The following is a 25,040-nucleotide window of genomic DNA, read 5'->3' as shown; positions in this document are numbered from 1 at the left end:
CTTCTGTATTCCTAGTGCTTTTTGCCTACATTCTTGGACTTGTTTGTCAAGCTAAGAGACTAAACATTTTAGAAGCTTCGTAGCTAGGGATCAGTGTGCCCCAGACCCCAAGGTCCTCTCCAGAACACATTCTGTAAACCAAGATAGAACCATCCAGGGGAAGGTTCCTTGGGGAGGGGGGCTCACTTGAGCCTCTCATTGAGGAATCTTTGATAGATATGCTAATTAGTAAAACCTATAATGTTACACCCAGTGTTGGGGGGGAGGAAAAGAGACACGGACACAGAGATAGACTCGGTGAGGTGCATCTCAATGCATATGACCTGGACGTGTACACCTAAGGATCCTTAAAATAAATACCAAGGTAAAATCCCTTTTCCCCTTCTAACCGTGTATGACTCTTGATTTTAAGACCAGGAAAAGGCATCATGGTGAATTGTAAACACAACTGTCTGATGAATAAAGCAGTGATCAAGTAGAATCATGTGATCTGGAGGCATGTCAGACTCCTCCTGCAGTAAGAGAGGAAATGGGTAATAGTGTCATGGGCATCTTCTGTGACTGAGCAGTTGCATGGGTTAGGAATTGTTGGAGTAGAGCAGAGCTTTTTCCACTCTTCCCTCACCTGCTTTCTGAAAGCAGTGACTTCAGGTAGTCTTGATCTTTTTGCAAGCAGACCAACCTGTGTTTCTGTGCCAGCCCAAGATGCCAGTGTGGCCTAGAGAACAGAGCACAAGTGAATTTTCAGGACACTTTGCTGTTGTCCTACTGTAATGGCCTCTCTGAAGAGTCTTCTTGTTTCCTCTCTATCCCCACTGTAAGGGAAGGCAGGAGACTGATTTCTAGGACTTTCTCTTTGTAGCATGCACTGTAGTGTTAGTATTTAGGTGCAGTCAAATGCTGACTGCAAATCTGAAAGCCTCTGCTGCCAGCAGAAATTCAGTATAGAGACAAATAAAATCTTCCATGTGGTAAAATTCTTTCTTCTCTTACACATGCAATTCGTTTCACTTACAGAGATACAGATTACTTCAGCTTTGTGTGCCCTAGTGGTGGGCATTGTCTACAAAACAAGGCAAGTTTTACAGTGGCTAGAGACAGGTTTCGTTCTTAATGTAAACCACCTTTGCCACCTCCTGGGTTTAGTGCTGGTCATGGCCTGGCTGGATTTGAGATCTGCACCTTCATGCCTGCAGTTCTTGTGACAGTACCAGCTGTTGATAATATTTCCTTTGTTCTCTGATTTGTTTTGCATCAGAAGTTCTGTAACTTCAAACCTCTGTATAAACAAAGGGATTTATGTGTCTTTTGTGACTGGGTGTAGTTGGAGAGCAATATGCTGCACTCAAATGGCAAGCTTGACTAGAACTGCAATTTGCAGTTATATTTTCAGTTACTACACAGTAATCATAAACAAAATTCGAAGTAGTGATTTAGTTTCCTCTCAGTGCTGGGCTATGTGACCTCCACTGGCTAATGGCTTGTGACAGGGCAAGGCACCGGCTATGCACAAAGAAAGAGTAAGGAAAATAATCCTGAACTTCAAAGCTATTTGTTTCCTATAAAGAGTCCTTCAAGGATGTAGCAGAAAGCCAGGTAGAGGTACTGGTATGTTGTCCTCCTGCTTTCTGAATGATAGCTAACACTGACAGATGTGCTGTTGCCTTGTGTGCTCCACTCCTGCTCTTCTTCGGACTGTGGAGAGGCCATTTGGATTCCCCTTTGGAGGCTCAATGAAGTGCTGCTAGTGAGCTTCTCTGCTCTCTAGGACAACCTCTATTCAGGGCAGCAGTGATGTTTACCTGCGTAGGTTTGAAACCAGTGAATGCCATTGTTTTCCAATAAAATTTGGTTTTGTTTGGGTTTTTTTGGTGGAGTTTTGTGTTCACATTTTCATCCCTTTCTGTTTACTAGGGAGTTGTCCTGGACTGTCCACATCAAGTGCCTCCAGTGTCCCTGTCAACCAGGAGAATTCCTAGGAGATTTTGGTTGTAGTCTGGAGCAAGCGGCAGTGCTCTCTTTTGCTCTTGGGTTTCCTGTTGCATAGCAAAGCATGGAAAGAAGAAGCTTAGGCTTTAGAGAGACAAGCTGGAAACTATTGTGGCTGCTTCTTGAATGCAGGAATAAAGAGAGATAGCCATTTAAAATCAAACAAAACCCAAACCAAACACATCTGAACTGTGCTTACCAGTTAGTAAGAGAATGCAATTGTCTTAAACTCAAGGTAGGTAAATATTTTTACTGACTAAAATGGCACTAATTTTAAGAGTGAGACTACAAAAGACTTAAAACAACATTCAGATAAACCACCCCTGGCCTGCAACCCTCTGTCTGAGGGATAGCAGTCTTTCTACCTGTGGGAAAGCTGTGAGTGCTAGTTAGTGCTATGGTCAATATCCATCAGGAAGACACTGACCTTGCACTTTCTGAGGCCTCAATAGCTCAGTTCACTTACTCTCCTTAATTGCAAATAGCATTAAAACTTTCTTTGTCCTCATACTTTTCTTGGAAGAAGAGGGATTTGCCTGCTTGACAATTGCTAAAACTCAAAAAAATTAGACCTCAGAGTTCTTGCTGCGTAACAGGCTATGCTTTAGTCAATAATTTCATAGCACATTACAGGACTGGAAAAAACCCAATTATTTTAAAATAAGTTAATTACTCCTACTGCATAGTGTTTCACTGCTGACTGTTGAGTGGCATTCTGGAAGAAATTAAAGCTTAAATTTCCTTTCCAAACTGCCCAAACAAGAAGACAAAAGTCCTGGATTCATTTGAGGGGGTGTGGAGTGGGTAAACTTAATACATACCTTGCATTTAGAAGTAATTTGTTGTAACTATCTTCTCTCTGTATTAGTTCTTACAATATTTTAGAAATCAAAATAATTTTGTTCCTGTCTGATTGCACTTAATGGAAGAAAAGAACATGGTAATTAAAAGCTTTCCTGTCTGAACAAGGTAATCCTATTAATAAAAAGGCCATACTTCTGTGCACAAGTTACTGCTAGCAAAGAACCCCGTCAGACAATATGAACAAAGCCAACTGGTTCAGCATTTCAGTGCTCAGGGAGATTAGTGATTTTAATTATACAAAACTTTTTGGTTGCAAATGTATTTGTTTTATTTAACAGATTACCTTCTAGTTAGTTGTCTTAATAGTCCTTTTGTTCAAGAGGGGGATTTAAGCAAAATGTAGATCACAAGGTCCTGTTCTCCCTGATTGGAGAGCAAACTGGCCTAAGTCACTGCAAGGAAGTACTGTCTTGGGCAGTACAGAAAAAACATTATCTCAAGTGGGAGTAAATTCAAATTATCTAAGTAGTGGCACTGGATTTTTCAGCAAACCTCTTTCATAAAGTACTCCTAAGGAAGTAAATAGGCGGTTTTCATCTGTTCAGGTGAAGGAAGGAATGATCAGGAAGGAATGATCTTGGTGAATCTTTAGGTGCCTAGCATTAAGCAGGAAGATTGAAAAACAGGAAGAAGTAGGGCCTTGGTTTGTTCGAGCATCTCTCTAAATTTTCAGTATTTTCATATAAGCAGCAGAATGTAACTTTTTTTTCTGTGAAAACTGTTTGGGATGAACTTGCATTGGTCTTTCATTTTATTCTATTCATTATTTGTTGTAGTATACAATCCTCTGATATTGTTAGGTAGAGAAGGAGAGCTAATCTAGCAGTGCCTGAGAAATATTTCCAGCAAACCTGACTCAAACATATGCTTGTATTAGTCAAATCAGTATGGTGTCTAATTGGAAACACCAGTAAATCTGCTTCGGCACTTTCCATCCTCTCCACCTCTGTCTCAGCTCTTCTGTGTGAGAAAAATCTGTGGAATAACTACCCCAAAGTTCCTCTGCTCCCAACCACCAATTTTCACATTCAGAGAGGGTTTATGACTTGCTTCCCTTCTGTCGCCATTTGGGAGGGAAGGAGGGGGGGAAGGAAGGAGGGAGGGAAGGAAGGAAGAAAGGAAGAAAGAAAGACAGACGGCGGGCCGGAGAAACGGGGGGGTTGGGTGAAGGAAAGAGGGTGGAGGGACAAGTCGCTCTCCCGACCCAGCAGGCTCCGGGATGCTCTGCGAATCCCTCTCGCTGCGGACTGGCGGGGCTTCCCAACTTTGCGGCGGTGGCGATGGGGAGAGGCGGCAGCAGCCCTGTTGCTGCGGGGCCTGTTGTTCCCGGCGTGGTGCGGGAAGTTTGGCGGGGCGGTGCCTTCGCCGCCTCTGCACCGCCCGCTCGCCTTCCCTCGTCACCGCCCGCCCTCTCTGGGCTCTGGGTGCGGGGAGCTGTCCACAGAGGGAGGTGCTGAAGGCAAGGAGGAAGCTGAAGGACGCGGACATCTTCGCTCCCCCTATTTTCTTCCCTGCCTTCTGCAGCCATTTTGCACCAGCGGAGTTGAGGGAGGGGGTGGGCTGCAGGGAATGGAGGGGAGAGGGTAAAGAGTTGCAGAGAGCGAGAGGCAGCCGTGGGAGATCCTGACTGGTGCGTCTGCTGAGACTGCAGCAGCTGTAATCAGCATTATGGTGAAAAGGAAAAGCTCAGAGGGCCAGGAGCAGGAGAGTGGCCGTGGCATCCCTCTGCCCATCCAGACGTTCCTATGGAGGCAAACCAGGTAAGAGCAGAAAGCCCTGGGCACTTGGGATACAGCTGCAACAGGGCAGTAGAAGTGCGGAGGGGGGTGCGGGCCAGCTGCTGCCCAGTGGCAGGGAGGATGCAGTTATTATACTGCAGCTGCAACATGAAGACATGAAAAAAACTGCACTCAGTATAGAGCAATTTGTGTGTATCGGGTATGTGAGGAGGTCTCAAGGCAGCTTAACCGAGTGGCAGTCCAAGTCAGCTTCTTGATTTGACTTTTAAAGCATCCATGTCTATGTTTCTCGATGCACCTTTCCCTTCCTCCCTGTTCATGCTCCCCATCCCGTCCATCCCGCCCCCTATCCCCCATCTTTTAAGAGAACTCACAGAGCTCTTGTGCCAGAAGCAGCATCTGTCAGCGCTGCACCAGACCTGCAGCTTTGCTTCTATCTGTATTTGCAGCCATCCTGGAAGTGTAATCTATGCTTTGAGAGGTCAACATGCAAACAGATATGTCAAAGTCTAATTTCACAGGATTGGAGAGTGAGGATTTGGAGATGTGTGAGGGACTAGCTGAATGTATGGCTGAGGCTTTATGTTCCTTGTGAACCCTGTCAGTCTCCTGTCCTAATAGAATTTTAAACTGAAAACACTGTGGGGGAGGTTGGAGGATTTTAAGGTTGTGGCTCTAATTTAAGGCCTCAGTCACAAAATCCCCTTATGCCACAGTCAGTGTCCTTCAAAATAAAATTTAAAAAGCCCAAAACAAACAAAAAAAATTGCCTGCAATCAGGTGACCTGATTATTTTTTTAATATTTACTCTGATCTCATTCCAGAGGAGAATGATAGCAGAGGGTAGGCGTTCTCTACATACAGCATACAGGCCTGTACTTCACCATAAGCCTTCCACATCAGCAGCTGTGCAGAAAAATATTTAATACAGAGCTGGCACATGGATCTCTAGCTTAAAATAGAGGCAAGGCACAATTCAGTAATATTCAACAAATTTAAAACAGAATATGTTGAAAATCTTTCACTGAGGTAAAATGGCTGAAAATTGTCTGATGGAAGATTTTATCCCTAAGAATTTGTGGGCTGAATTAAATGCCTGTTGACATATCGGGGTGGGCACTTTGTCTTCTGGAAAGATAACAGCATTTATCAGATGTCATCAACAGGTATCTGAACATAGTTTTGGCTTATGTCTTCCTTTACATTAAGTTTCTCAGCCTTTTGACAACCTTCTGACATGAGAAAAATCCTAAAAATAGCTAAGAAAATTACACTTTCATGTACTGGGTCTCTAATGCTGCTTCTCCTTTCTTTCAGTGCATTTTTAAGACCTAAACTGGGGAAACAATATGAAGCTTCCTGTGTGGTATGTACATGTCTCTTTTTCAACTCTTATTGGTAACTAACTTTTCATGCAAGTCAATCTAACCAGAGTGGCTGATCAGCAAGCTTCTCAGCTTATACCAGAAGTGGATTTAGTTCATTCAACTTCATTTTGTACTTTTATCACATGAAGGGTTTTAAATTCTTCCCGTCTAGAAAATTTGCATATCATGTGTATCTTTAGACACAACAAAAATAATTTATTTGGATATTAGTAATAAGTAATTAATTAGTAACACTGTAGTAATTAAATAATGACGTAGACAAACTGAGCTGTGACAATCTGGGTCCAACCTTGCAGTTCATCCTGTGTGGATGTACTTTTGCATGAGATTGATGTCATTTCAGTTTGCGATTGCTGAAGGTTTTTCAAGCTTAAAATATGGAAAATCTAAGCAATACTAACAGGCTTTGAGCAATACTTTTACCATTGTGCAAGATGGGAAACACTTCTACTGGAAATGAGAGAGAGAATATCTTATCAGCATGATTAAGGAGAGGCTATTATGCAGATACAAATAACTCTTATTTCTAAATGTACTTCAAATAAAGCCTCAAATTACTGCCAAAAAGGAGGAAAAAGGGAAGACATGAAGCAAGTTCAAATAAGATGGGTATCTAGAGAATTTCAGAATTTCTTGAATGGTTGCTGGTCTTTGGATTACTTAAAATACAGTAGTCAGTTGCAGCCAAACTTGACAGAGTGGAAAAATTTGGTCTGGACATGTATCTTAATAGTTTAAAGTTCTTAGGTCACTCTGCAGCAATTTTCTGACTTCCTTCTCACAAGACATTAAGCTGGAGATGCTTTATCTGTTGCTGAGTCATTTTCTTCCAAGAAATACATACATTTTTCATGGTTTTTGCTAGATACCAAATAGAGATAGAGGACTGCTGGCTTAGTGTGTACTTGGGTGAGTAAAATGTATTTCAATTCTAGCCCATGCAGCAAAAAGAATCATCACTGGTTAATGCCCACGGACAGTTCCTGGTTGTTGAGAGGCTGGAAAATGGAGCTTATTGCCTTATATCCTTTGCCAGGAGCCTCGGCAGTGTGCAGGAATGATGTCTTGGAGCACCTCTAATCTGAGGATGTGGCTTCATCTGTGGGCTCATACCTGTTACTGTTGCATAGAGGGACAGAGCTTCCTTCTCTGTGCCTTCTCTATGATGTACCTATCTGTCTGTGACTTCTTTTGCTTCCTGCTGTACTGTTGGCATCAGGTCCCCGAGGCTAATTCTAAAGCATCTTTCTTCTGTGAGCACATACCAGAAATTACTAAGTGTAAAAAACAAGCAATGCCCAAAAAACCCCTAAACTGTGAGACAACATAAATCACATGCTTCAGCCAAGAGAAGAGGAGCTCTGAAAAAAGGCATTTCATAAAGATCCAATAAATTTCCAATAAATTTGGATGAAGAACTTGAATATTCTCCAGTTCTTAACATAATCATTAAATTATGGTAGACAATTTTCAAAGGTGGGATGTAGTTCTGAGAAATTTGTGGGATACAGCCTGAACTGGCAACATCTGTTGCCTTCTCTTTCATCCGTTTCCTCTACCTGCTGGTGCACAGGAATGTCTGCCCACATCAACACATTCTGTATTATCCATTGGGACAGCAGAATGCTGAGTGCATGGATGAGACAAGGTTTCTGGAACTTGACAGGTACTTGTCTTCTGAAACCTCCTGCTGACTGTCTAACACCCCTATATTATTTAGTGTGCCTAAAAATGCTGTGCACCTGTTTACATGATGTGTCCTTCTATAATTCTCTAGCCAGAATTGTTGTAGGCATGTCTGTAGTCTGTCAACCATCTGGCAATGCATATGACACAACATTGTGCAGAATTCTATTATTATTCTTGGCTCTAAACTTGCTGCAGTAGAACTTGCTGCATGTTGTGCATTGAGGAAGCAGATGTTGGAGGCTGAGATTCAGTGAGTACACCATCTGGTCTGCAAGAGTATATTGTATTGCTTCGTAGAGCTTTGCTTTATACCATAATACTTGAGGAAAAAACTGGCTCTTTAATTGCATTTTTGTCTTTACCTGAACCATCACACTTACACACTTACTTCAATTGGTCTATGAATAGTAGCCTTTAAGCTGAAGATAAATACCATCCCCCCATACATTGTCTTACAACATCTAAATATGTTTGCACCTCAGTATGGATTTGATGTTCTTCCTCCTCCCCATTCTGAAGTTGTTCTGCCCTGACACAAAGCCATTCCTAATGTGCATGACTCAAAGCTGTAAATGACCTCACAGGAATGCCATGTGAGTGCTGTACAAAGCTAATGTGTTTTTGGGGTGATGGTAAGTAACTCAAAGATATGTTTAAATTCTTCTACTCTGGATTGCATTGGCCATGGAAGAACTCAAAAGTTTTCTGAAGGATCCTGCAAATTCAAAGTTTCCCTCTTTTCTGTTTGGTTTTTTGTTTGTTTGTGTCTTGGGGTGACTCTGATGCTGTATCCCCTATCAACCTGCTCTGTGCCAGACATGAATACTGTGCCTTTCTGTGTCTTTAAGCTGGGTCCAAGAGAAAGGAGAAAAAAAAAGAGAGCCAAGCGGTCTTGTGTTCAAGGACACACACTCCCCTGCGTTCCTGCTGCTACAGAGCAGAACAAAGCACCTTCCTGCTTTTAGCCAGCTTTTGGCTCTGTTTACCAGGAGAGAGGCGGAGAGTTAAACTTCTTCGCTTTTTAGCTAGCCTGCTAGCTGAAGCAAGAAAGTTGAGGTTTTTTTCCCTGGGACTTTGGCTTTTTCTTCTTCTCTTCTGGACTGTTCAGCAACACCAGAACATCACCAGGAGGCTGTACACTGCGGCCCGGGGGCCCATGCCAAACCCCAGCTCCGGGGAGAGAGCAGAGCCACACCTACAAAGGACTCTGAATTCACCAGGTTTTCTCCACAGTGAGAGGTTTTATTATTTAACATCATTCTTTTTTCCATGCCTGCATGCACTTTACTTGTTAAATAAACAGCTTTTTTTTTTTTTTTTTTTTTTTTTTTTTTCACTTTCCTCCAAGGAATTTCTTTGCAAACCTCGTGGGGGAGGGGCTGCTGAAAACTGCCTTCTAACAGAGGGACGTTCATTTCGGACAGCTTCCTCCAAATTGGTCTCAAACCAAGACAGTTTGTTTGGGGTTTTTTTGTTAGCTTGTTTTTTTGCTTGTTTTTAAAAATGTAATTACATGTTTTGCTATTATGAATAATTAAAGTATAGATACGGAACAAAGTTCAGAAAAAGGCCATGTTTATTTTATCCAGCTAATGGACATGGTTGCAGAAAACTGAATTTCTGTAAGTAAAATGTTTGGCATCTGTGTTTCATTACTTGTGAATGTTTATACTATTGCTTTGTATAGTAAAAAATGGAGTCTTAACCATCCCTTGTGCTATGAATTCCTAGGTTCCTAGATCTTTCTAGGAATTCTTCCTTGCTCAGTGGACCTGCCTTTCTGTCTGTACTTTCAGCTCTTTCCAGTCAGTCTGAAGTGACTTCAGCAGTGGTCTCAGCTTTTCTCCATGATGGAGACTGAGCTTTGTAATGACAGGGCAGTAAGGTCCCCACCAAGGACTCAAGTGCAGTTCAAGAAGCACTAACCATTTCTCTGTGTTTCTGCCATGGTCCTTCTGAACATGCACTGGGTTACGCACTGGGCCCTGCTCTTTAATTTTTTTTTTTTTTCATGTGCAGATCTGTTGGGATACTCCCTGGCACTCCTGAGAGGATGTAACAGGAGGTGCTGAGCTTCCCAAGATAACCTCTGGGAACCCCTGGCAACCTCTGGGCACCCTCAGTCAACCGCTGGCTGACCTCTTCCTGCCTTAGGCAATTCACTGCAAGTACAGCTTCCCTGGGCTTAGAGCAGGGGAAGTTCATGCAACTCAAGCAAAGCTGTTTAGGAAACCATGACAAAGCCCAGCAAAAATGCTGCTGGAATGGGAACAGATAGCCTGAAGATGCCTAGACAAGAAGTACAGGACAGAGCAGACAGTGGCACACAGGCTGATCCTGGTCACAAGGTATTTGGCAGTGCCTTTGGTTCTTGGTAGAGATGAAGGTAAAAGGAGAACAGCAGCAGTGGGAAGGCAGCCAGACAAGGCTGGCTGCCACTCCCTGGGAAACAGCTGTCACCACTAGGCTAAAAGGAAAAATGCTAGTGTAAGTGGTCCTGAGGGAGCTGAACACATACACAGAGCACTGCTGAAAGGGACTGTTTCTCCAGCCAAGGCACTGACTTTCCTTACTATCCCCTTGGCAGACGTTCTTCATCTGCCTTTGGTGTGGGGGATGTTGCAGGCATGAACAAGCCTGCTATAAGTAGGTAGCTGTTTTCTTAGCCCAGCTGCGGCCCTGAGCCCTGAGGCTGTGGCTCTAGACATACCCACAGCCTGACAGTATGACAGCCTGTCTTCTGACTCCCTTACAGGGAGCTTGTTCAGACATTCTCATTCAGCCTTCTTATTTTAAGCATGGAACTCCTCTCAGCTGTAGCAGCAGTTGCTTAGTTCATGCAGGGTGAAAATGAGGTCTTCTGCCCCAATGTCTATATATTCCCTATAGCAGGTCCTGACAGAGTAGAGCCATAGCAGACCGAAAAGGAGGCTCTCCAGGAGCAACACAGGACTTTGCAGCTTGAATATCTGGTATAGACAGAAGCTGCACCTTTATGGAGAACTCCAGGCAAATTCCACAGGAACACTTGTCCAAAGAACTGCATGTTCCTGTTGGTTTGCTTGTGAGTTATCAGTGTGGGGCTTAGTGCCAATTAGTTGGTGTGCTGACAGTACATCCACAATAGCAGTTTTGTACCAGGCAGTGCCTGTAGCAGGCATGGACACTCAATGGTTTCCATAGAGCAGCTTTTGTGTTTGCGTTTTTCTGGCAACATACAGTACCTATGCCTCAGATGCTTGTGATCACATAAGCTATTCCAGAAGCTAATCTTTCATTGTGGTACAGAAATATTTAGCTTTCTGCTCAGGCCAGGAAAGAACAGAAGAATCTGGTGGCTAGCCACAAGGGAAATCTTCATGAGGGCTCAGAAGCCCAAAATGTTATGATAAATACAAGCCCAATCTAAAGATAAAATGGCAACCTCCTTAGCTGCCTCTTGAGTTTCTGAAGCAGGCGGACTGTGGGTCGGAGCTTGCAGAAGGCAATTGCTGGGGAACTTTCTACCTGATGCCATTGAAGTACCCAGGAATGAGACCTTGAATGGAAAGCCAGGGAACAGCAATGTGTCTTCTGTCACACTTCAGAATAATGATGGTGCTCGCAGTGATTTTTTTTCTCCCCTTGCCCTGCAAACTGAATAGCTTTGTCAACTCTACTGAAGTGTGAGGTTATGGTTTGGCTTTTGTACTGGAGGTGAGATCATTCAATTCAATAAGCCTCGGTCAGCACTGGTGCTTGGCAGCCTTTTGGTGAGCTAATTCAGCTCACTAACCTGGTAGGAACCACTTACCTGTATGCTGGCCTTCCTTTTGACTTTGTAGAGTCTTAGCTTGGCTGAGTGAAGGATTCAGTGAGCCCCAAAGCTGATGGATGAGTGGAAATAGGAGTGTGTGGGCTGGAGCAACGAGTAAGGAGTGGTCCCTGTCCCATTTTGATAAAAATAAGTAAAACCTCATGTTTTTCAGTGGCTCTTTCAAACTTCGTGGTATTTGTAACCATGCACCCCTTGTTCTGCTTCTGCGGATACTTTGCTGCATTTACTCCCACCCTTTTGTTCTGTAGTAATCCCTTGGCTGGGATACTGATTCTAAATCTCTGTTGTCTTTATACTAATGTGCTCTCAGAGTGCTACTGTGAATCCTGACTTGAACAGAATAGTTAGGCCTTACTATGGGTGCTTTGCTCCCTGGCCTGTCCAGGCTTTCTAAGCATCAGCTATCCCTTCATTTTGCTCCCATTACTGAACTGATAGGATTAAAAGGAAGAGACTGTTTTCCTTTCAGACACTGTGGCCCCCAGCAGATTGTTGTAAGAGTGACTTGAAGCATCCCTTCCCTGGTAGGCAGGTTATCCACTCCTGCTGCTAAGAAACACAGATTGCTGAAAACGTGATCCATTGCACATGATTTTTGACTAATCCTCAGGCAGACAATGGTTTTCTCACATACTACAGCAAATGCCCTCCAATTTCAGCCATTGGTCCATAAGGAAAGTGTATTACATTTTCTGACTGCAACCTGGGGTTTCTAGTGTGGCCTTCTGCACACTGATATTTGTTGGTAGCTCTGATGGTTATTGACAGTATTTCAGGGTTCGTTTTGTTGGCATAGTCTTAGTCCCGTATAATGGATAGATGCATGTTTCTGTGCCTCCGTGCTGGCCAGAGCAGAACTGGATGCCATAAAACTACAGTGGTGCAGCACAATGCTTGCATCAGGACACCTGGCCTCTTGGTAGAGAAGCTCGTGTCTGCCCACACCAGCAAACAGGGCCACAAACCAAGAGAAAAAGTGTGCCCAGCCGCTGGGACAGGCAGGAGAGTGCCTGTTACCACAAGTTAGCATGCCATGCTTGGGAGTGGTTGCTCGTTCAGGAGAGCATGTTTTGACATGCTCATTTTGCTCTTCTTTGTAACTAAGTCTGTTCTTATGACCACCCCCTCAATTTTCCTCAAAAGGAAAAAATTGGTATGACTAGTGTTGCAGGATAAGCTTTATGAATGTGGAATGAGGGTCTTTGAAACATCTTTTGGGCAACAGTTACTTGTTTGCCCAGAGCTTGATAAAATTGGTGAAACAGCTTGTGAGCAAATAGGTAGCCATGAGGCTAAGCTGGTTTATGGCAAGGATATGCATTGTCATTATCTTTGCTATAGGTACTTCAGTGAAGGAATATTATTACTAAGCCCTCTGGCTCTGTGGGGTCCTGTGCCGGAGTGCAGCGTGCAATGATCTCTAAACAGCGTCTCCACAGCTAAGCCGCTAAATCTGCTAAATACACTCACACATGCGTGCACACACAAACGCACAGATAGCTTCAGTATAAAGTTGACGGCAAAGAGATGGGAAGGTTCTTTGCATGGCGTTCCACAGGAGCAGTTTATTGCTTCTACACTGTGAAGGTTTCCAGAGGCAAAGACAAGAACAATGGAGAACTCAGGGTTTTATCCGGGGGTGGGAAAAAGGCGGGATTAGGGAACAGGGACCTATGGGGAAGCGAGGGGGAAGCAGCGAGGGGGCAGAGGCTAACAGCCAACCAGGGAATCCAAACTGGGATAGATTACCATAACAGAACAATGCATCCTGGGAGAAGCCTTTCTGGTCACCGTAACCTAAGAGGTTCTTGTGGTACTAGGGAATTGTCTTACTGAGAACTCTCTATCCCTTGTAACATAGGCTCACTGGCCACCACTGAATATAACTGCACTTGTAACCTATGATGAGATCTTTGATCAGAGCAGCAATTTATTGAAACGGTGGGAACAACTAGCAATAAGGAGCTTTCTTAGGGATTTTAGAGGCAGATAGCCTTATTTTGTGATGCTTGATGTGGAAATAATGAACTTGCTGCAGCCGTCAGCTCTGTAACTGTTCACAAAACTATTACATCATAGCTCGACAAAAAATTTTGTACACTGATAATTTTTTGTGACAGGGTGGGAAAACATTTCCTAAGGCCCATATGCCTTTAGAGGGTTGCCCTTTATGCTACACTAAACTGAAAGAGCACGTGTTTAAGAATATCCAGCACTCAGCTCCACAAATACAGGCTTTCCTAGTTCCTGTAACTTCTAACAGGATTACTGGCATGCCCAGCAAAACTGTAAATCAGGATTACTGGCTTTACCCAGCACAGCTGCAAGTCTGGCTTGATGTCAGCACTTATTAATATACAGATGACACTGGATTCAATTCTCTTCTATTGCAGAAAATATATTGCATGGTCCATTCATTTCTTAGTCAAGTATGTCCATATGTCTACTGAGCTTTCGTTATGGTCTGTATTTTTCAGGAAAAATATTATAAGATGTGCTGTAGTTGTACAATTAGAGATTAGAGGTTTTTAAAACAGAATGTTCATGTAGTGGAAGGAATGTGCAGAAGTAGACACAATGTCTTTTTTTCTTTGTTCTTACTTTCAGTCTTTTGAAAGAGTTTTGGTAGAAAACAAGCTGCATGGCCTTTCTCCAGCTCTCTCTGAAGCCATCCAGAGCATTTCTCGCTGGGAACTTGTCCAAGCTGCGCTCCCTCATGTGCTGCACTGCACTGCAACATTGCTTTCCAACCGGAATAAGCTAGGTTAGTGCTCATGTGAGGTTGTTTTCCATTACTGAAGTTATCAGTTAAAATATGACAGATTGCTACTCAGGGTGCAAACATAATTCTAAATCCTTAGAATTCTATGTAGTTTCTTCTGAGGATTGTCTTTCTTGACAATTGTCTTTCTCATTTATAGAATGGTAATCTGTGAAAGCTTCCCCAGTAAAGTTAGTGTTCTAATGAGCTAGAGAGTCAGAGTAGTTCATGACATTTTGCTAGCTATTTACCAGCAGTAATAGAACTTGCTTTAACATCCAGCAGCCATGGGTTCCTCGAAGGAATACGTATTTCTTTGAAGGCATGCTGCAGTGATCCGTTGCAGCAGGAACTTTTAATATCTTCAGTTTTGGGGTTTTTTTCATCCTATTATTCTTTTTATTTAGACCAATGTATGTGACTCGCAGCAGATAGTCAGTCAGACAGTAGAGAGGCAAATCCAAATCCAACTTAATTTACTTACTTTTGTGCTGATTTCAGCAGTGATTTCAGCAGGAATGCCAGTAGGGAACATTAACAAGGTATAGCTTGGGCACCTTGCAGTGCTCACTGGCATTTTGTCTTATTCAACCAAGTCAAACAGACCAGACTGTTGAGTGAGTTTCTTTTGGGACTACTCTATGTCCATGCTGCTGTCCATGCCCTGTGGCTGACATTGCAGAGACTGAACTCCAAATGCTGTGAAGTAAATGGAGGCTTCTGATTTAGGAGGTTTCAAACATAATGAGACAGAATGCTGGTGCTTTTAGTTGTAGAATTTTAATTTTCAAATGCTTATCTGGGAGTTGGACGTCCAGCCTCCAGTGCGACTCTAAAACAATCTCAACAGTATCATTAACTGAAACCCTATGAGATACTTTGATGCATTTTTCCACACAGGGCATCAGGATAAGCTTGGAGTAGCTGAAACAAAGCTTCTTCACACTCTTCACTGGATGCTGCTGGAGGCTCCTCAAGACTGCAGCAATGACCGATTTGGAGGAGAGAGAGGCTCTAGTTGGGGAGGGAGCAGTAGTGCCTTTATCCACCAGGCTATAAACCAAGGATCACCAGGACATCCCTGGCCCAGCGTCATGACTGATGAGGAGGAGAATAACAGAAGGAAGGTCTTCCAGAATTCCATGGCCACAGTAGAGCTATTTGTGTTCCTCTTTGCTCCCCTCGTCCACAGGATTAAAGTAAGTGGTACACTGATGGGGTTCTTGTGTGGAGACAGCTCTAAGCAGGAAAGGAATGATTCTGCCTTTGTGATTGTTAGTTAATTCAGCCTACAGTGTACACTGGGGTTCTACTGGCAATGTTTTATCAAGCTGGCAGAATACTGCTGCCATTGAGAAGAAATCCTTCCAGTGATATGAACAATCACCACAGCATTAGGCAGGCACAAAGACAAAAAAATACGAAGTGAGCCACTTTTAGCCTGTGGGAGTGCCAAAGATATGAGGCCCCTGTGAAGTCTCTGGGATACTGAAAACTGCAGAAAGGATAGTGGGCTTTAACTTGCTCCAGTGATTCTCAACCATTGCTCAGAAATGCCTTGCTAGATTTTCAGGAATTCCACCTTGGGGCTGCCACTGGGATTTGTTGTTGTCATTGCTAATCATCTTGATGCTAATTACCAGGACAGTGTTTTAAGCATGGCAGTGGCAGAGGCAATGGAACATTCCTTTGCTCTGCTCTGAAGTATGAAGCAGGCTGCAGGCCTCCTGTCTACTGGGGTTCCTCTGTTAATTTTATGCTGAGTGCATCAGCTTTGCAGAGTGATGTGATGAAAAGACTTTTTCTGCATGGTGACTCCTGCCTCTAGGAGGCTGCCATTTAGCCTTTATGTTTCCAGCTAGGCCTCAGAAAAGAGCAAGTCCTTGAAAAACGGGCTATAAAGTCATGAAGTGATGGGGCTGTTATCTGTTCTAATACTGCCTTCTAAGCTGCAACAGTTGAAGAAGGTAAGAAGGAACAGGAGATACAGGATAGTCTTTTGATTAAGGCAGGTGAAAGCAAGACTGGAGAACTAGATTCTTTCTTAACTTCTGCTACTGAGTTACTGTACAGTAGTGTTAAATTTATTTAGTCCAAATTTTGCATACTTCTTTGCTAGTTCTCTGTAGGCCACTGGGACAGGACAGGAGGAAATACTGAATTCTTCCAAGCACTATACAAAAAATGCAGGCTGCCGTTTGAATAAATGAAATGAAACTGAACGTAGATCTTTGCTATTACAGATTGGAGTTCCAATTTTTTATAAAAATCTTTCTGGCGTGCTGTTTACAAGATGAGGTTAATAACAGTATCTCAAGTTTACCTTAAAAATTCCTGAGATTTCTGGAATACTGTGGTGATGAACATTGAAGAGCCCATTAAAACATGCACATTTTTGTCATCAAAACGAAGTGCAGAAAAGAAGTTAAATGAGGCATGTAACTAGTTCACTAAGTGAGCTTTGTCCTCTCTGTGTCACTTGTAAGTCTCAGGGGAAGGATACTACCTGATCAAGTAACCATAGTAATGCATTAGATTAAGGAAGATGATACGTTTGCATAGACAGACCTAAATTATTGAATTACGAACTTCTGGGAGGATTTGTGTCTTGAGCAAAGTGTTTTTAAATCAGGCTTTGGGGGATGCATGTAATTCTGTAACTGCATAGCTGCAGGTGGAAGTGTTGGCATGTCACCACAAGCTAGGAGTGCAAAGTGAAAATGCAGTGTTACTGCTACCAGGTCTTAAAGCCTTGCAAGCCACTATTAGTAAAAACAGTAAATAAAACAAAGCTTAGTTTAAGCCAAACTTGTGAGTTGATTATGATGAGAGAGCACTAACAGAGGGTAGGGAAGAGAAGGGCTGGAGAGCTACAAGAAGTCGGTTCCTACCATTCCTTTAGCTCTGTCTGCATCATCCATTCCAATTGCCAAGGCATCTGGGGCTATGTCAGTAGGAAACTGTTGTGCACCTATAATTATGCCACCAAAACTGCTTTTACCATGTTTGTTTGCCAGATGGGGATAGCTGGGGCTGTAGTGACATCTGTGTCTCCTAAATGTAGATCTGACCTTAGGTGAAGTAAGTGCATAGCTGCACCTTGATCCTGCTAAGATTTACTTGTGTACTAATTTATATGATTTTAGCTGCTTGCATATGTAAAATAGTGATAGCAAAAGTGTAAATAGTAGCAGTGTCTCTATGTATCGACAGAGTTCAGGTACTAACAATGCTAATGAGAACAGTAGTATTTACCACTACTTCATAGAAATCTGTTACATGTTTCCTCGATTTCTAAGTAATGCTTTAATATTTAGTATTCTTATTCTTTGGGGAAGAAGGTCAAGTCTTAGAGTGTAAATCTCAAAGTTGAGCCTGAATGCTAAACATAAAGTGGTTGTGTATAATTAAGAGAGATACTTTGTGACAGGAATGGCCTTTTCTATTACCACTTAATGTCCTGGGAGAAACAGGGTTCATTAACTAGAAGAGAAATTTCATTTGGAAAAAAAAATTGTATATTTTTGTACTGAAATTTCCCCATGATTTTTTACTAGCCATAGTTGACATGTATTGAGCCTGCTGAGTATTGTCAGTAGCCCTTGAGTTAGCATATACTGATTGGAGAACTGCACATGGTATCACTTATTTCTGTGTATCGGAGAAATGACAGTCTTCATAGACTGGAAACAATTGAAAAAACATGTTTTTCTTTTTAGGAGTCTGACCTGACATTCCGGTTGGCTAGTGGCCTTGTTATTTGGCAGCCAATGTGGGAACACAGGCAGCCTGAAGTTTCTGCCTTCAATGCTCTTGTAAAACCCATCAGGAACATTGTTACAGGTCTGTGACTTTGCTATGGTAATGTAGCTCCTGAGATATGGGAAACCTTTCCCTTTGTTTGCCTGATGCTGCCCTTACATTCTCTAGCCATTGTATATGAAGGAGTATGTTGATCCTTCAGGAGCTAGTCAAACCTTAGAGTAGTTTAAGGTTGTTTCCCCTCAGAGTCAACTGACATTTGCATAATAATTAAATAGGAGATGGGAGAACCATCACAAATAGGAAATTAATAACTTTTCAGTAGAGTTACAATTTCTGTCAGCCTCATATAATTTCTGTTAGCCTTAACTTCCTTAGTTGCTTAGAAGGGCAAAGACAGTATCTCTCCGTAGCCTGACATGAGCAAGGAAATCTTTCCCAAACTGGTACTGGACAAAAATGAACAGTGAAGAGCACACAGGTGGTTCTTCTACTATTTAAAATTTGATTTCCAGCATGTTACGAAATTAGAAAAGGTAGTTTCAAGAGAGTCCAATGAAGGCCTAGGTTGTAAATTCACTTTTGCATACTGGATAGAGTTGCTCTTCCTTTGTGCTTCAGCCATAGTGAGACTGGAGTTGGGTGCTTAGGCTTCCAAAGCTTTGGCTTCCAAGTCTTTTTGTCTGGCCTAGTCCTAAAGAAACTTTTTTACCGTTATGTTTTAGACAACAGTTTTTTGTAATTCCTGCAAGGTAGTGAATTGAAAGTGAGCGGGGTAAACTGCTGTAGCATTGCTTCCAGTTCTCAAAAGCATGGAGCTATAATTTTAACCATAGTGAAAATGTAATTCACAAAATTAGATTCTTCTGATAATGGGTCATTTTAGATGTCATATTTTGTTCTGAAGACTTTGTAGATCTACTGGGACAGTCCAGAATTAAAAAGATTCAAGTCTTCCAAATGATTTAAAACAGTCTTTGACATCATGCTCTTCGTCCCTCTGCTTCAACTTCTAGAACTAAAATATAGTATTTCAGCCCTGGCACTAACAAAGGGAATTAGTCCTAAGTTTTCTTTGACTATTGGAATTTTTTCTATAGGTCTGTGTGTGGTCAGAAAGTCCCTAAAAATGACTTCAGGAGTAAAGTCTGAAAGGAAAATGCTCCATTACGTTTTGAAAGCTTTTCAGCAGGACAGAAATACTAATTGGGATGAGGTCTTTTATGTCTTTAGATGCTGCTATCTTAGCATTGTCTCAAACTGGGAAAAAAGAAAGTGAAATATACTTAAATTTTCCTCCAAACAACAAATTTTAAAAATCTAATGAAGAAGCTTTGCAATATTTGTTTTGGAGTCGGTATGATTTAAAGTCGTATCTGCACAACTTTCAACAGGATTTCAAGACTTGTCATCCTAGTCTGTGTGATGCCCTTGTATTACAGATCAGACTTTCTGTGTGACGTCCATGTATTTCCTGTGCTGAAGGCATTTGGCAAATTGGAAATCACAATACACTCTGAGTGATGTAACCTAGAAAAGGACCTGAATATATGTACAAATGGGATGAAGGACTCCAAAATAAAAGTCACTAGTCTGCACAGGAAAACACAATGGATGGAAAATGGATTTAGGATGAAATTTATATTCAGATTTAATTTTAAAGAAATAGAGATTTTCAGTAGACAGTGTTGTTGACAACACAATGGAGAAAACTGAAAAAACTAAGCCAGTCATATTTTCTTTTTATGGCTGTGACTAGTGCCTAGGAAGTCTGCAGCAGATAGATGCTGGTTTTGTTGTCTGGCTTATCCTTGTATTATAATATTTTATAATAAGTGCATTATAATGTAGGAGGCGTTTTCTGAAATGTCCTGCCTTGACTTATCTTCTCAGCCAAGAGGAGTTCTCCCACGAATAATCAGAGCGTGACTTGTGAATCCCCTAATCTGGACAGTGGACGTACTGAGGTAAATTCTATGCTAAGGTTTGACAAGCTTGAATGAGGTGCTGAGGGAGGGGTAATAAATATTGAAAGAGAGCTTGCAGTTTCCGCCCTAAAGTATTCCATCTCCAGAAATTACAGTTATTCACAGCTCTTCACATCTAAGGCTCCCAACCTTATTTGCTGTGGAACCAAAGGGTATGGGGTATAGCTATTTGGATGTCCTTGGCCTTATCCTGTCTTATAGGATGGAAGCCTGATCTTGTGTATGGCAGGAGGGTTGGAGCTTGATTTTAAGGTCCTTTCCCTCCCAAATCATTCTCCTGGGCAAGAGCCTTGTACAATGTACAATGTACCCTTTGACTGTACAGTGCCTTGTATTAATAAGCCGCAGGCTTGATCAGTCTTTCCATGGTATTATAGTGTAAGTAATGGTCATGTCTGAGCTCAAATGGCAGTTATAAAACTAATATGGGAGAGATAAATATATTTATATACACCTGTTTTCTTTTTTACACCAATCCAAAGGGACTGCAGGTGGTTTGTGAGACAACACAGTCAGATTCTCTACCTCCAAAGGCTTCTGTTTCAGCATGTCATCCTGGAAATTCCTTGGATGGAAGTGTATCCTCCCAAACCTCTCAGGAGAGAGGTACTGCACATCCCAGGTACAAAGACCTTCAGCAGAAACTTGGGCTCATGCGATTCAGTGGTAGAATCTTGAATGCACTCGTCTGTACATGCTGAGGGTGCTGGATGTTTGTATCAAATTGTTAATTCAACAAATCTCAGTTCTGGGTGATGAAAAAGGTGGCAGCACTTGTTACTCAGTGCTGCTTTCTTTGGAGAAATCTCTAGCTGGACTGTTGGGACAGTCTTTTATCTTTTCTAGAATGTTCATTTCTTATAATTAAAGGCTCAAAAAATAACCAGCAGGTTCACGCCTTCTAGGCTGGATTCAGCTTCAGGCAACTGGTATATTTTCTGGTTTCCTTCTGATCAGATTTTCTTTCCCCCTAGCAAAGAATTTTTGCAAGCCTCTCTCCCTTGCTTTCATTATGCCTCCTTTGCATCCTGCTGCATAGCTGGCTTTAGACTACTGACCCAAAGGAACAGAATAACAAAGAACCACAGCCTTGCAAACATGCTTCCAGCTTGTCCTGCAGTGCTCAGGCTGGGATTTTCCAGCTTGGCGCCAATAAATTCATCTAGATTTGGGCACATAAAGGTAGAACTAGATTTTCAGTAGTGCTGGACACTCAGTAGTGCCATAAAGTAAATCAAGGTGATGAGTATTTTCAGAGATTTTGGAGAGGGAGTGCTATAATTTTAAGTCTCCATTGATTTAGGAGTGTCACTTAAACTTCTTCTGAAAACTTTGGTCCTGTTGCATCTCTTTTGAGAAATACAGTGACAGAAGAAGTATAGGATGGAGTGATTTTCTGGATATCATCTAGGAACAGCTCTGATCTCTCAAATGGGAGCTCAGGGCATCCTTTCACTGGTGCAAAGGAAAAAGCTATTCGTTAAGGCTCTCATCCCATCAGGAAGTTTCCCTTGGGATTTTTTATCAAGCCTGTTGTCAGTTCTGGATCTTTATTTGATTTGTATTAATGTGAGCCAGTAAAACTGAAGGTGGGGACAGAGCTGCCTTTCTATGTGTGAACACTACTGCTCAGAGAGTGCACAGCTGTAAAAAAAAACAAGCAACCTTTTAAGAAGACAGGATCAGGTGATCAATTTGTCAAGCAGGGTCTGGTGGTTGCCATGGGGATGAGGCTTCAGACAGGCTTTGAAGAGACCATCATTATGCCTCCTCATTTGCAGGACTAATTAATGAGTTAAAACTGTACAGGGAGCTTTGGTTGCCAAGCAACAGACAACTGGGAAACAAATGTTGTTTACTCCGCTTACCAACAGCCAAAGTATTCCTTTGTCCTTGGCCAGGGGTTGAAGGAAGACTATATTTCCACTTTCCCTGAAGCCGCAGGCAACCATGAGCTGATTATACAAGCACTAGATTTTCCTCTAAATGAAGTACAGAGTTTAATTTCTGGTTCTTCAGAAACTGTTTAAACAAATGGCTTGTCCTGATCCTAGCTGTCACTCCTCCACTCCGTGTAATTCTTCATATAGAGATGATACAGTTTAACCCTGAAGCAAATAAAGCCACAGCCCTTTATCCAGCTGCTGTCTTGAACAGGCTGCCTGGGAAATAGACTTTGCAGGAATGACTTGAGTTACAAATATTTCTTAAGGAGATCATGCCTTGCTCCAGCCTGTGTCATGCCTCAGGTTTGCCTGTGCCACAGATAGGGGAGCATGAAAAACTATTTAGGCCCAAACACTGCTCAGGGTCTTGCAGAGACCAGGGAGCAATCACCTTTCACAATTGCTCCTGGGATGATGGGTTTTATTTCCTTTGCTGGGATACTCTGAGTATACGTCTGGGTTTTTGCAGGCTAAATCTATGTGACACAACCTAGACTTTGACAAAACCACCCTTCACATCAAGTTTGTGGGGAAAATGTTACAGTATATTCCCATTTCGCATTGTTTTCTTCTTCCTAATTCAGTTTTTCAGGGTTTTATAACAGCTTATTTCAAAGTTGTCAAACTTGCAGCCTTTTTAGCTGGAATACAGCACTAAGGGAGAAACTTTGAATCTGTGTATTTCGTATAGTGTGGTATATGCTGACACAGACAGGCTGGTGCCTCTAGCATTGGCCTGTGAGGCTGGCAGCAAACCAGCTCTTGCAGCTTTGAGCTCTAGATCCATGCGTTGATCCAAGCCCAGCCTTTACACCTGTTCCCTGTTTCCAAGCATGTAAGATGGAGCAGGGTTCATGTGATTCCAGTTGGTGTCAATGCTCATTGCACACTTCTTTCTCCTGTGCCAGTTCCATACATGCCTTGGATGCACAGGGCAGAGATCCAGAAAAGTGCTTAACACATGCACTTCACTTGAGCACTCAGAGGTCCCACTGGTTAGTACTGCTGCTGTTCCCTAAGGCTTTTCTGGAGTGTGGCCTTGGACCCATCTGTTTAGAATGTGGTGCTACCTAGCTGGAGATGGGGATGTCCTGTCCACGCTCTTTGCATGCTGTTTTGCAGAGTTGTTAATAAAAATGGCTTTTAACAAAAAACAAAGCACAAACTTGATGTTCTTGTGATGATTCTCAAATGCCAGAGAATATAGTGCATGAAAGTGTTCTTAGTTTTTATAGAATCCTAAAATCCCAGAAATAAGCAGGACACAGATGTGTGTTCTCACACAGTATGGAAACATTCAAAATGTGTATTCAGCAGACAAAAAAAAAAATATTTCCAGAGTTCCTGCCCCACCCCCAGGATTTCATACCTTCTCTTGCCATGTGATTCCCATTCCTCTGACTCCCTTTCACTTGCTTTTCTGATGGATTGTCTTCTGACAGATAGTGACCGTACAGAGGGTAGATCAGGCCATTTGTACTCCTCTGGGAGAGAAGTGGTGTAAAAGATTAGGAATATAAAGTTTGGGGCATTTTATTGCAAAAAGATTGGCTATGAATGACATATGATGCCTTTGAAATCTGAAATTTCTAGATTCTCATTTTTGATGCTCACTACAGATGTGTTGCTTTTGTGTGCATTAATTTCTACAATACTTAGGAAATTCCATATTAAAATCCATTGGGAAATTAATAGGGCAAGAAAATTATAGGGAGGGCTTAAAAAGGCGCTTTTCTCTAGAACACCTCAGCAAAGAATGTCCATAACAGTAACTTTCACTTATAATAGGAATCAATTTAATGAGCTTAAAGGGTTAACTAACTTAGCTGCTTTGCCTGCTTTTTCTTAAGTAAGGCCTGACATGTGCAAATGTAAACCATTTCTAAGTATATATTACTAGTATCAGAACAGCAGATGCTCTAGGGTTGTCTGTTTCCTGCTGAGCAAATTATTCAGTTACCACACGTACTGGAGGCTTATCTTCAGATCACAGTTTAAGAAAGCAACCCTATCCAAGAAAACACTTAACAGCATGTACTGGAGTCCTCTGGGGAGCTGAAAGCTAAATATCCACTTATGTTTCTTCAATAATGCTTTCCTCAGTTAGGTACCTTGGTCTCAAAGAGTCAGTTCTTTATGCAGAGAGCCGTGTATCTAAGAAGGCCTAAGGAGTCTGATGACTAACATTTCTACTCCTGCTTTTTGGAACAGGGTGTCCTTGGTGATTCCACCATGCCAGAAGTCTCGCTATGCTACATACTTCGATGTGGCTGTGCTGCGCTGCCTGCTGCAACCACACTGGTCTGAGGAGGGCACACAGTGGTCACTGATGTACTACCTGCAAAGACTGAGGCACATGCTACAGGAAAAACCAGAGAAGCCACCCGAGCCAGAGATTACTCCTTTGCCAAGGCCTCGCAGCAGCTCCATGGTGGCTGCTGCACCCTCTCTGGTGAACACCCATAAAACCCAGGTAAGCAGTTGCCATCAATAAGAAGATAACTACATTTGTGGTGATGCTATGAAGTGATTGCTGAACAAGTAGTGATAGGCACAGCTTTGACTCACTTGCACAGAGGTCAGATACTTGCATTGATTCAAAAATAGACCCTGAGAACAATGAGTGTTTTGGAGGCAGAATCTGATGCAGAGGGTCAGAGCTGGTAACTGCTAAGATCTGGAGTGTTGATTGGGGATAATTAATCTAGGGTGAACTAGGATAATATCAGTTTTTAGTGTGAGAATATACTAATGTAGTTGTCAGAAGAAATGGTTACCAATGCCTTTTTATTACAGTGTAATGGTCAGGACCCACTGAGCTTCTCTGGTGTACTCCCTCAAATGAGAGAAAAGAAACTGCATTTGCTACTGTATTGCACACTTCAGACAAACACTTGAGTTAAAATATTGACTTAGACTTGGCAAACAGTGGCAGTGAGCAAAAGCTCTCCATGTTGTTACTTCTTCTGCTGTTATTCTTATTGCATAACTGTTGGGGTTTTTAGGAGCTCTCCTGGTTTTTTTGGGGGTTTTTTTTCTGTTAAAGGAATTTGGGGGGGGGGGGGGGGGGGGGGGGGGGGGGGGGGGGGGGGGGGGG

The 25,040-nt window shown here is 42.4% G+C and overlaps 1 protein-coding gene across 18 annotated transcripts in view; it reads left to right on the top strand.

The window, feature by feature from the left end:
• The window catches only part of LOC121661329 (protein unc-80 homolog), a 146,427-nt gene that overhangs the window by 1,523 nt on the left and 119,864 nt on the right, over positions 1 to 25,040 (top strand). For 8 of the 18 annotated variants that reach the window (XM_042021370.1, XM_042021368.1, XM_042021373.1 and 5 more), the window contains exons 1-8: positions 4,114 to 4,613; positions 5,910 to 5,958; positions 14,094 to 14,250; positions 15,148 to 15,446; positions 17,967 to 18,090; positions 19,903 to 19,976; positions 20,480 to 20,619; positions 24,155 to 24,416. In XM_042021370.1, the coding sequence (XP_041877304.1) occupies positions 4,522 to 4,613; positions 5,910 to 5,958; positions 14,094 to 14,250; positions 15,148 to 15,446; positions 17,967 to 18,090; positions 19,903 to 19,976; positions 20,480 to 20,619; positions 24,155 to 24,416 (1,197 nt within the window). In that variant the 5' untranslated portion in view covers positions 4,114 to 4,521. Of the gene's footprint in view, positions 1 to 4,105; positions 4,614 to 5,909; positions 5,959 to 14,093; positions 14,251 to 15,147; positions 15,447 to 17,966; positions 18,091 to 19,902; positions 19,977 to 20,479; positions 20,620 to 24,154; positions 24,417 to 25,040 lie in introns of those variants that run through there. The other 10 variants (XM_042021377.1, XM_042021376.1, XM_042021379.1 and 7 more) reach the window with 6 other exon arrangements.

Source organism: Corvus kubaryi, unplaced genomic scaffold (genome assembly GCF_017639235.1).
Source record: "Corvus kubaryi isolate FWS band 111438036 unplaced genomic scaffold, C.kubaryi_AGA036_p1.0 37142, whole genome shotgun sequence".
Classification (NCBI taxonomy): Eukaryota; Metazoa; Chordata; class Aves; order Passeriformes; family Corvidae; genus Corvus; species Corvus kubaryi.
Note: the sequence above shows the minus strand (reverse complement) of the source record. Positions and strands in the feature narration are given on the sequence as shown.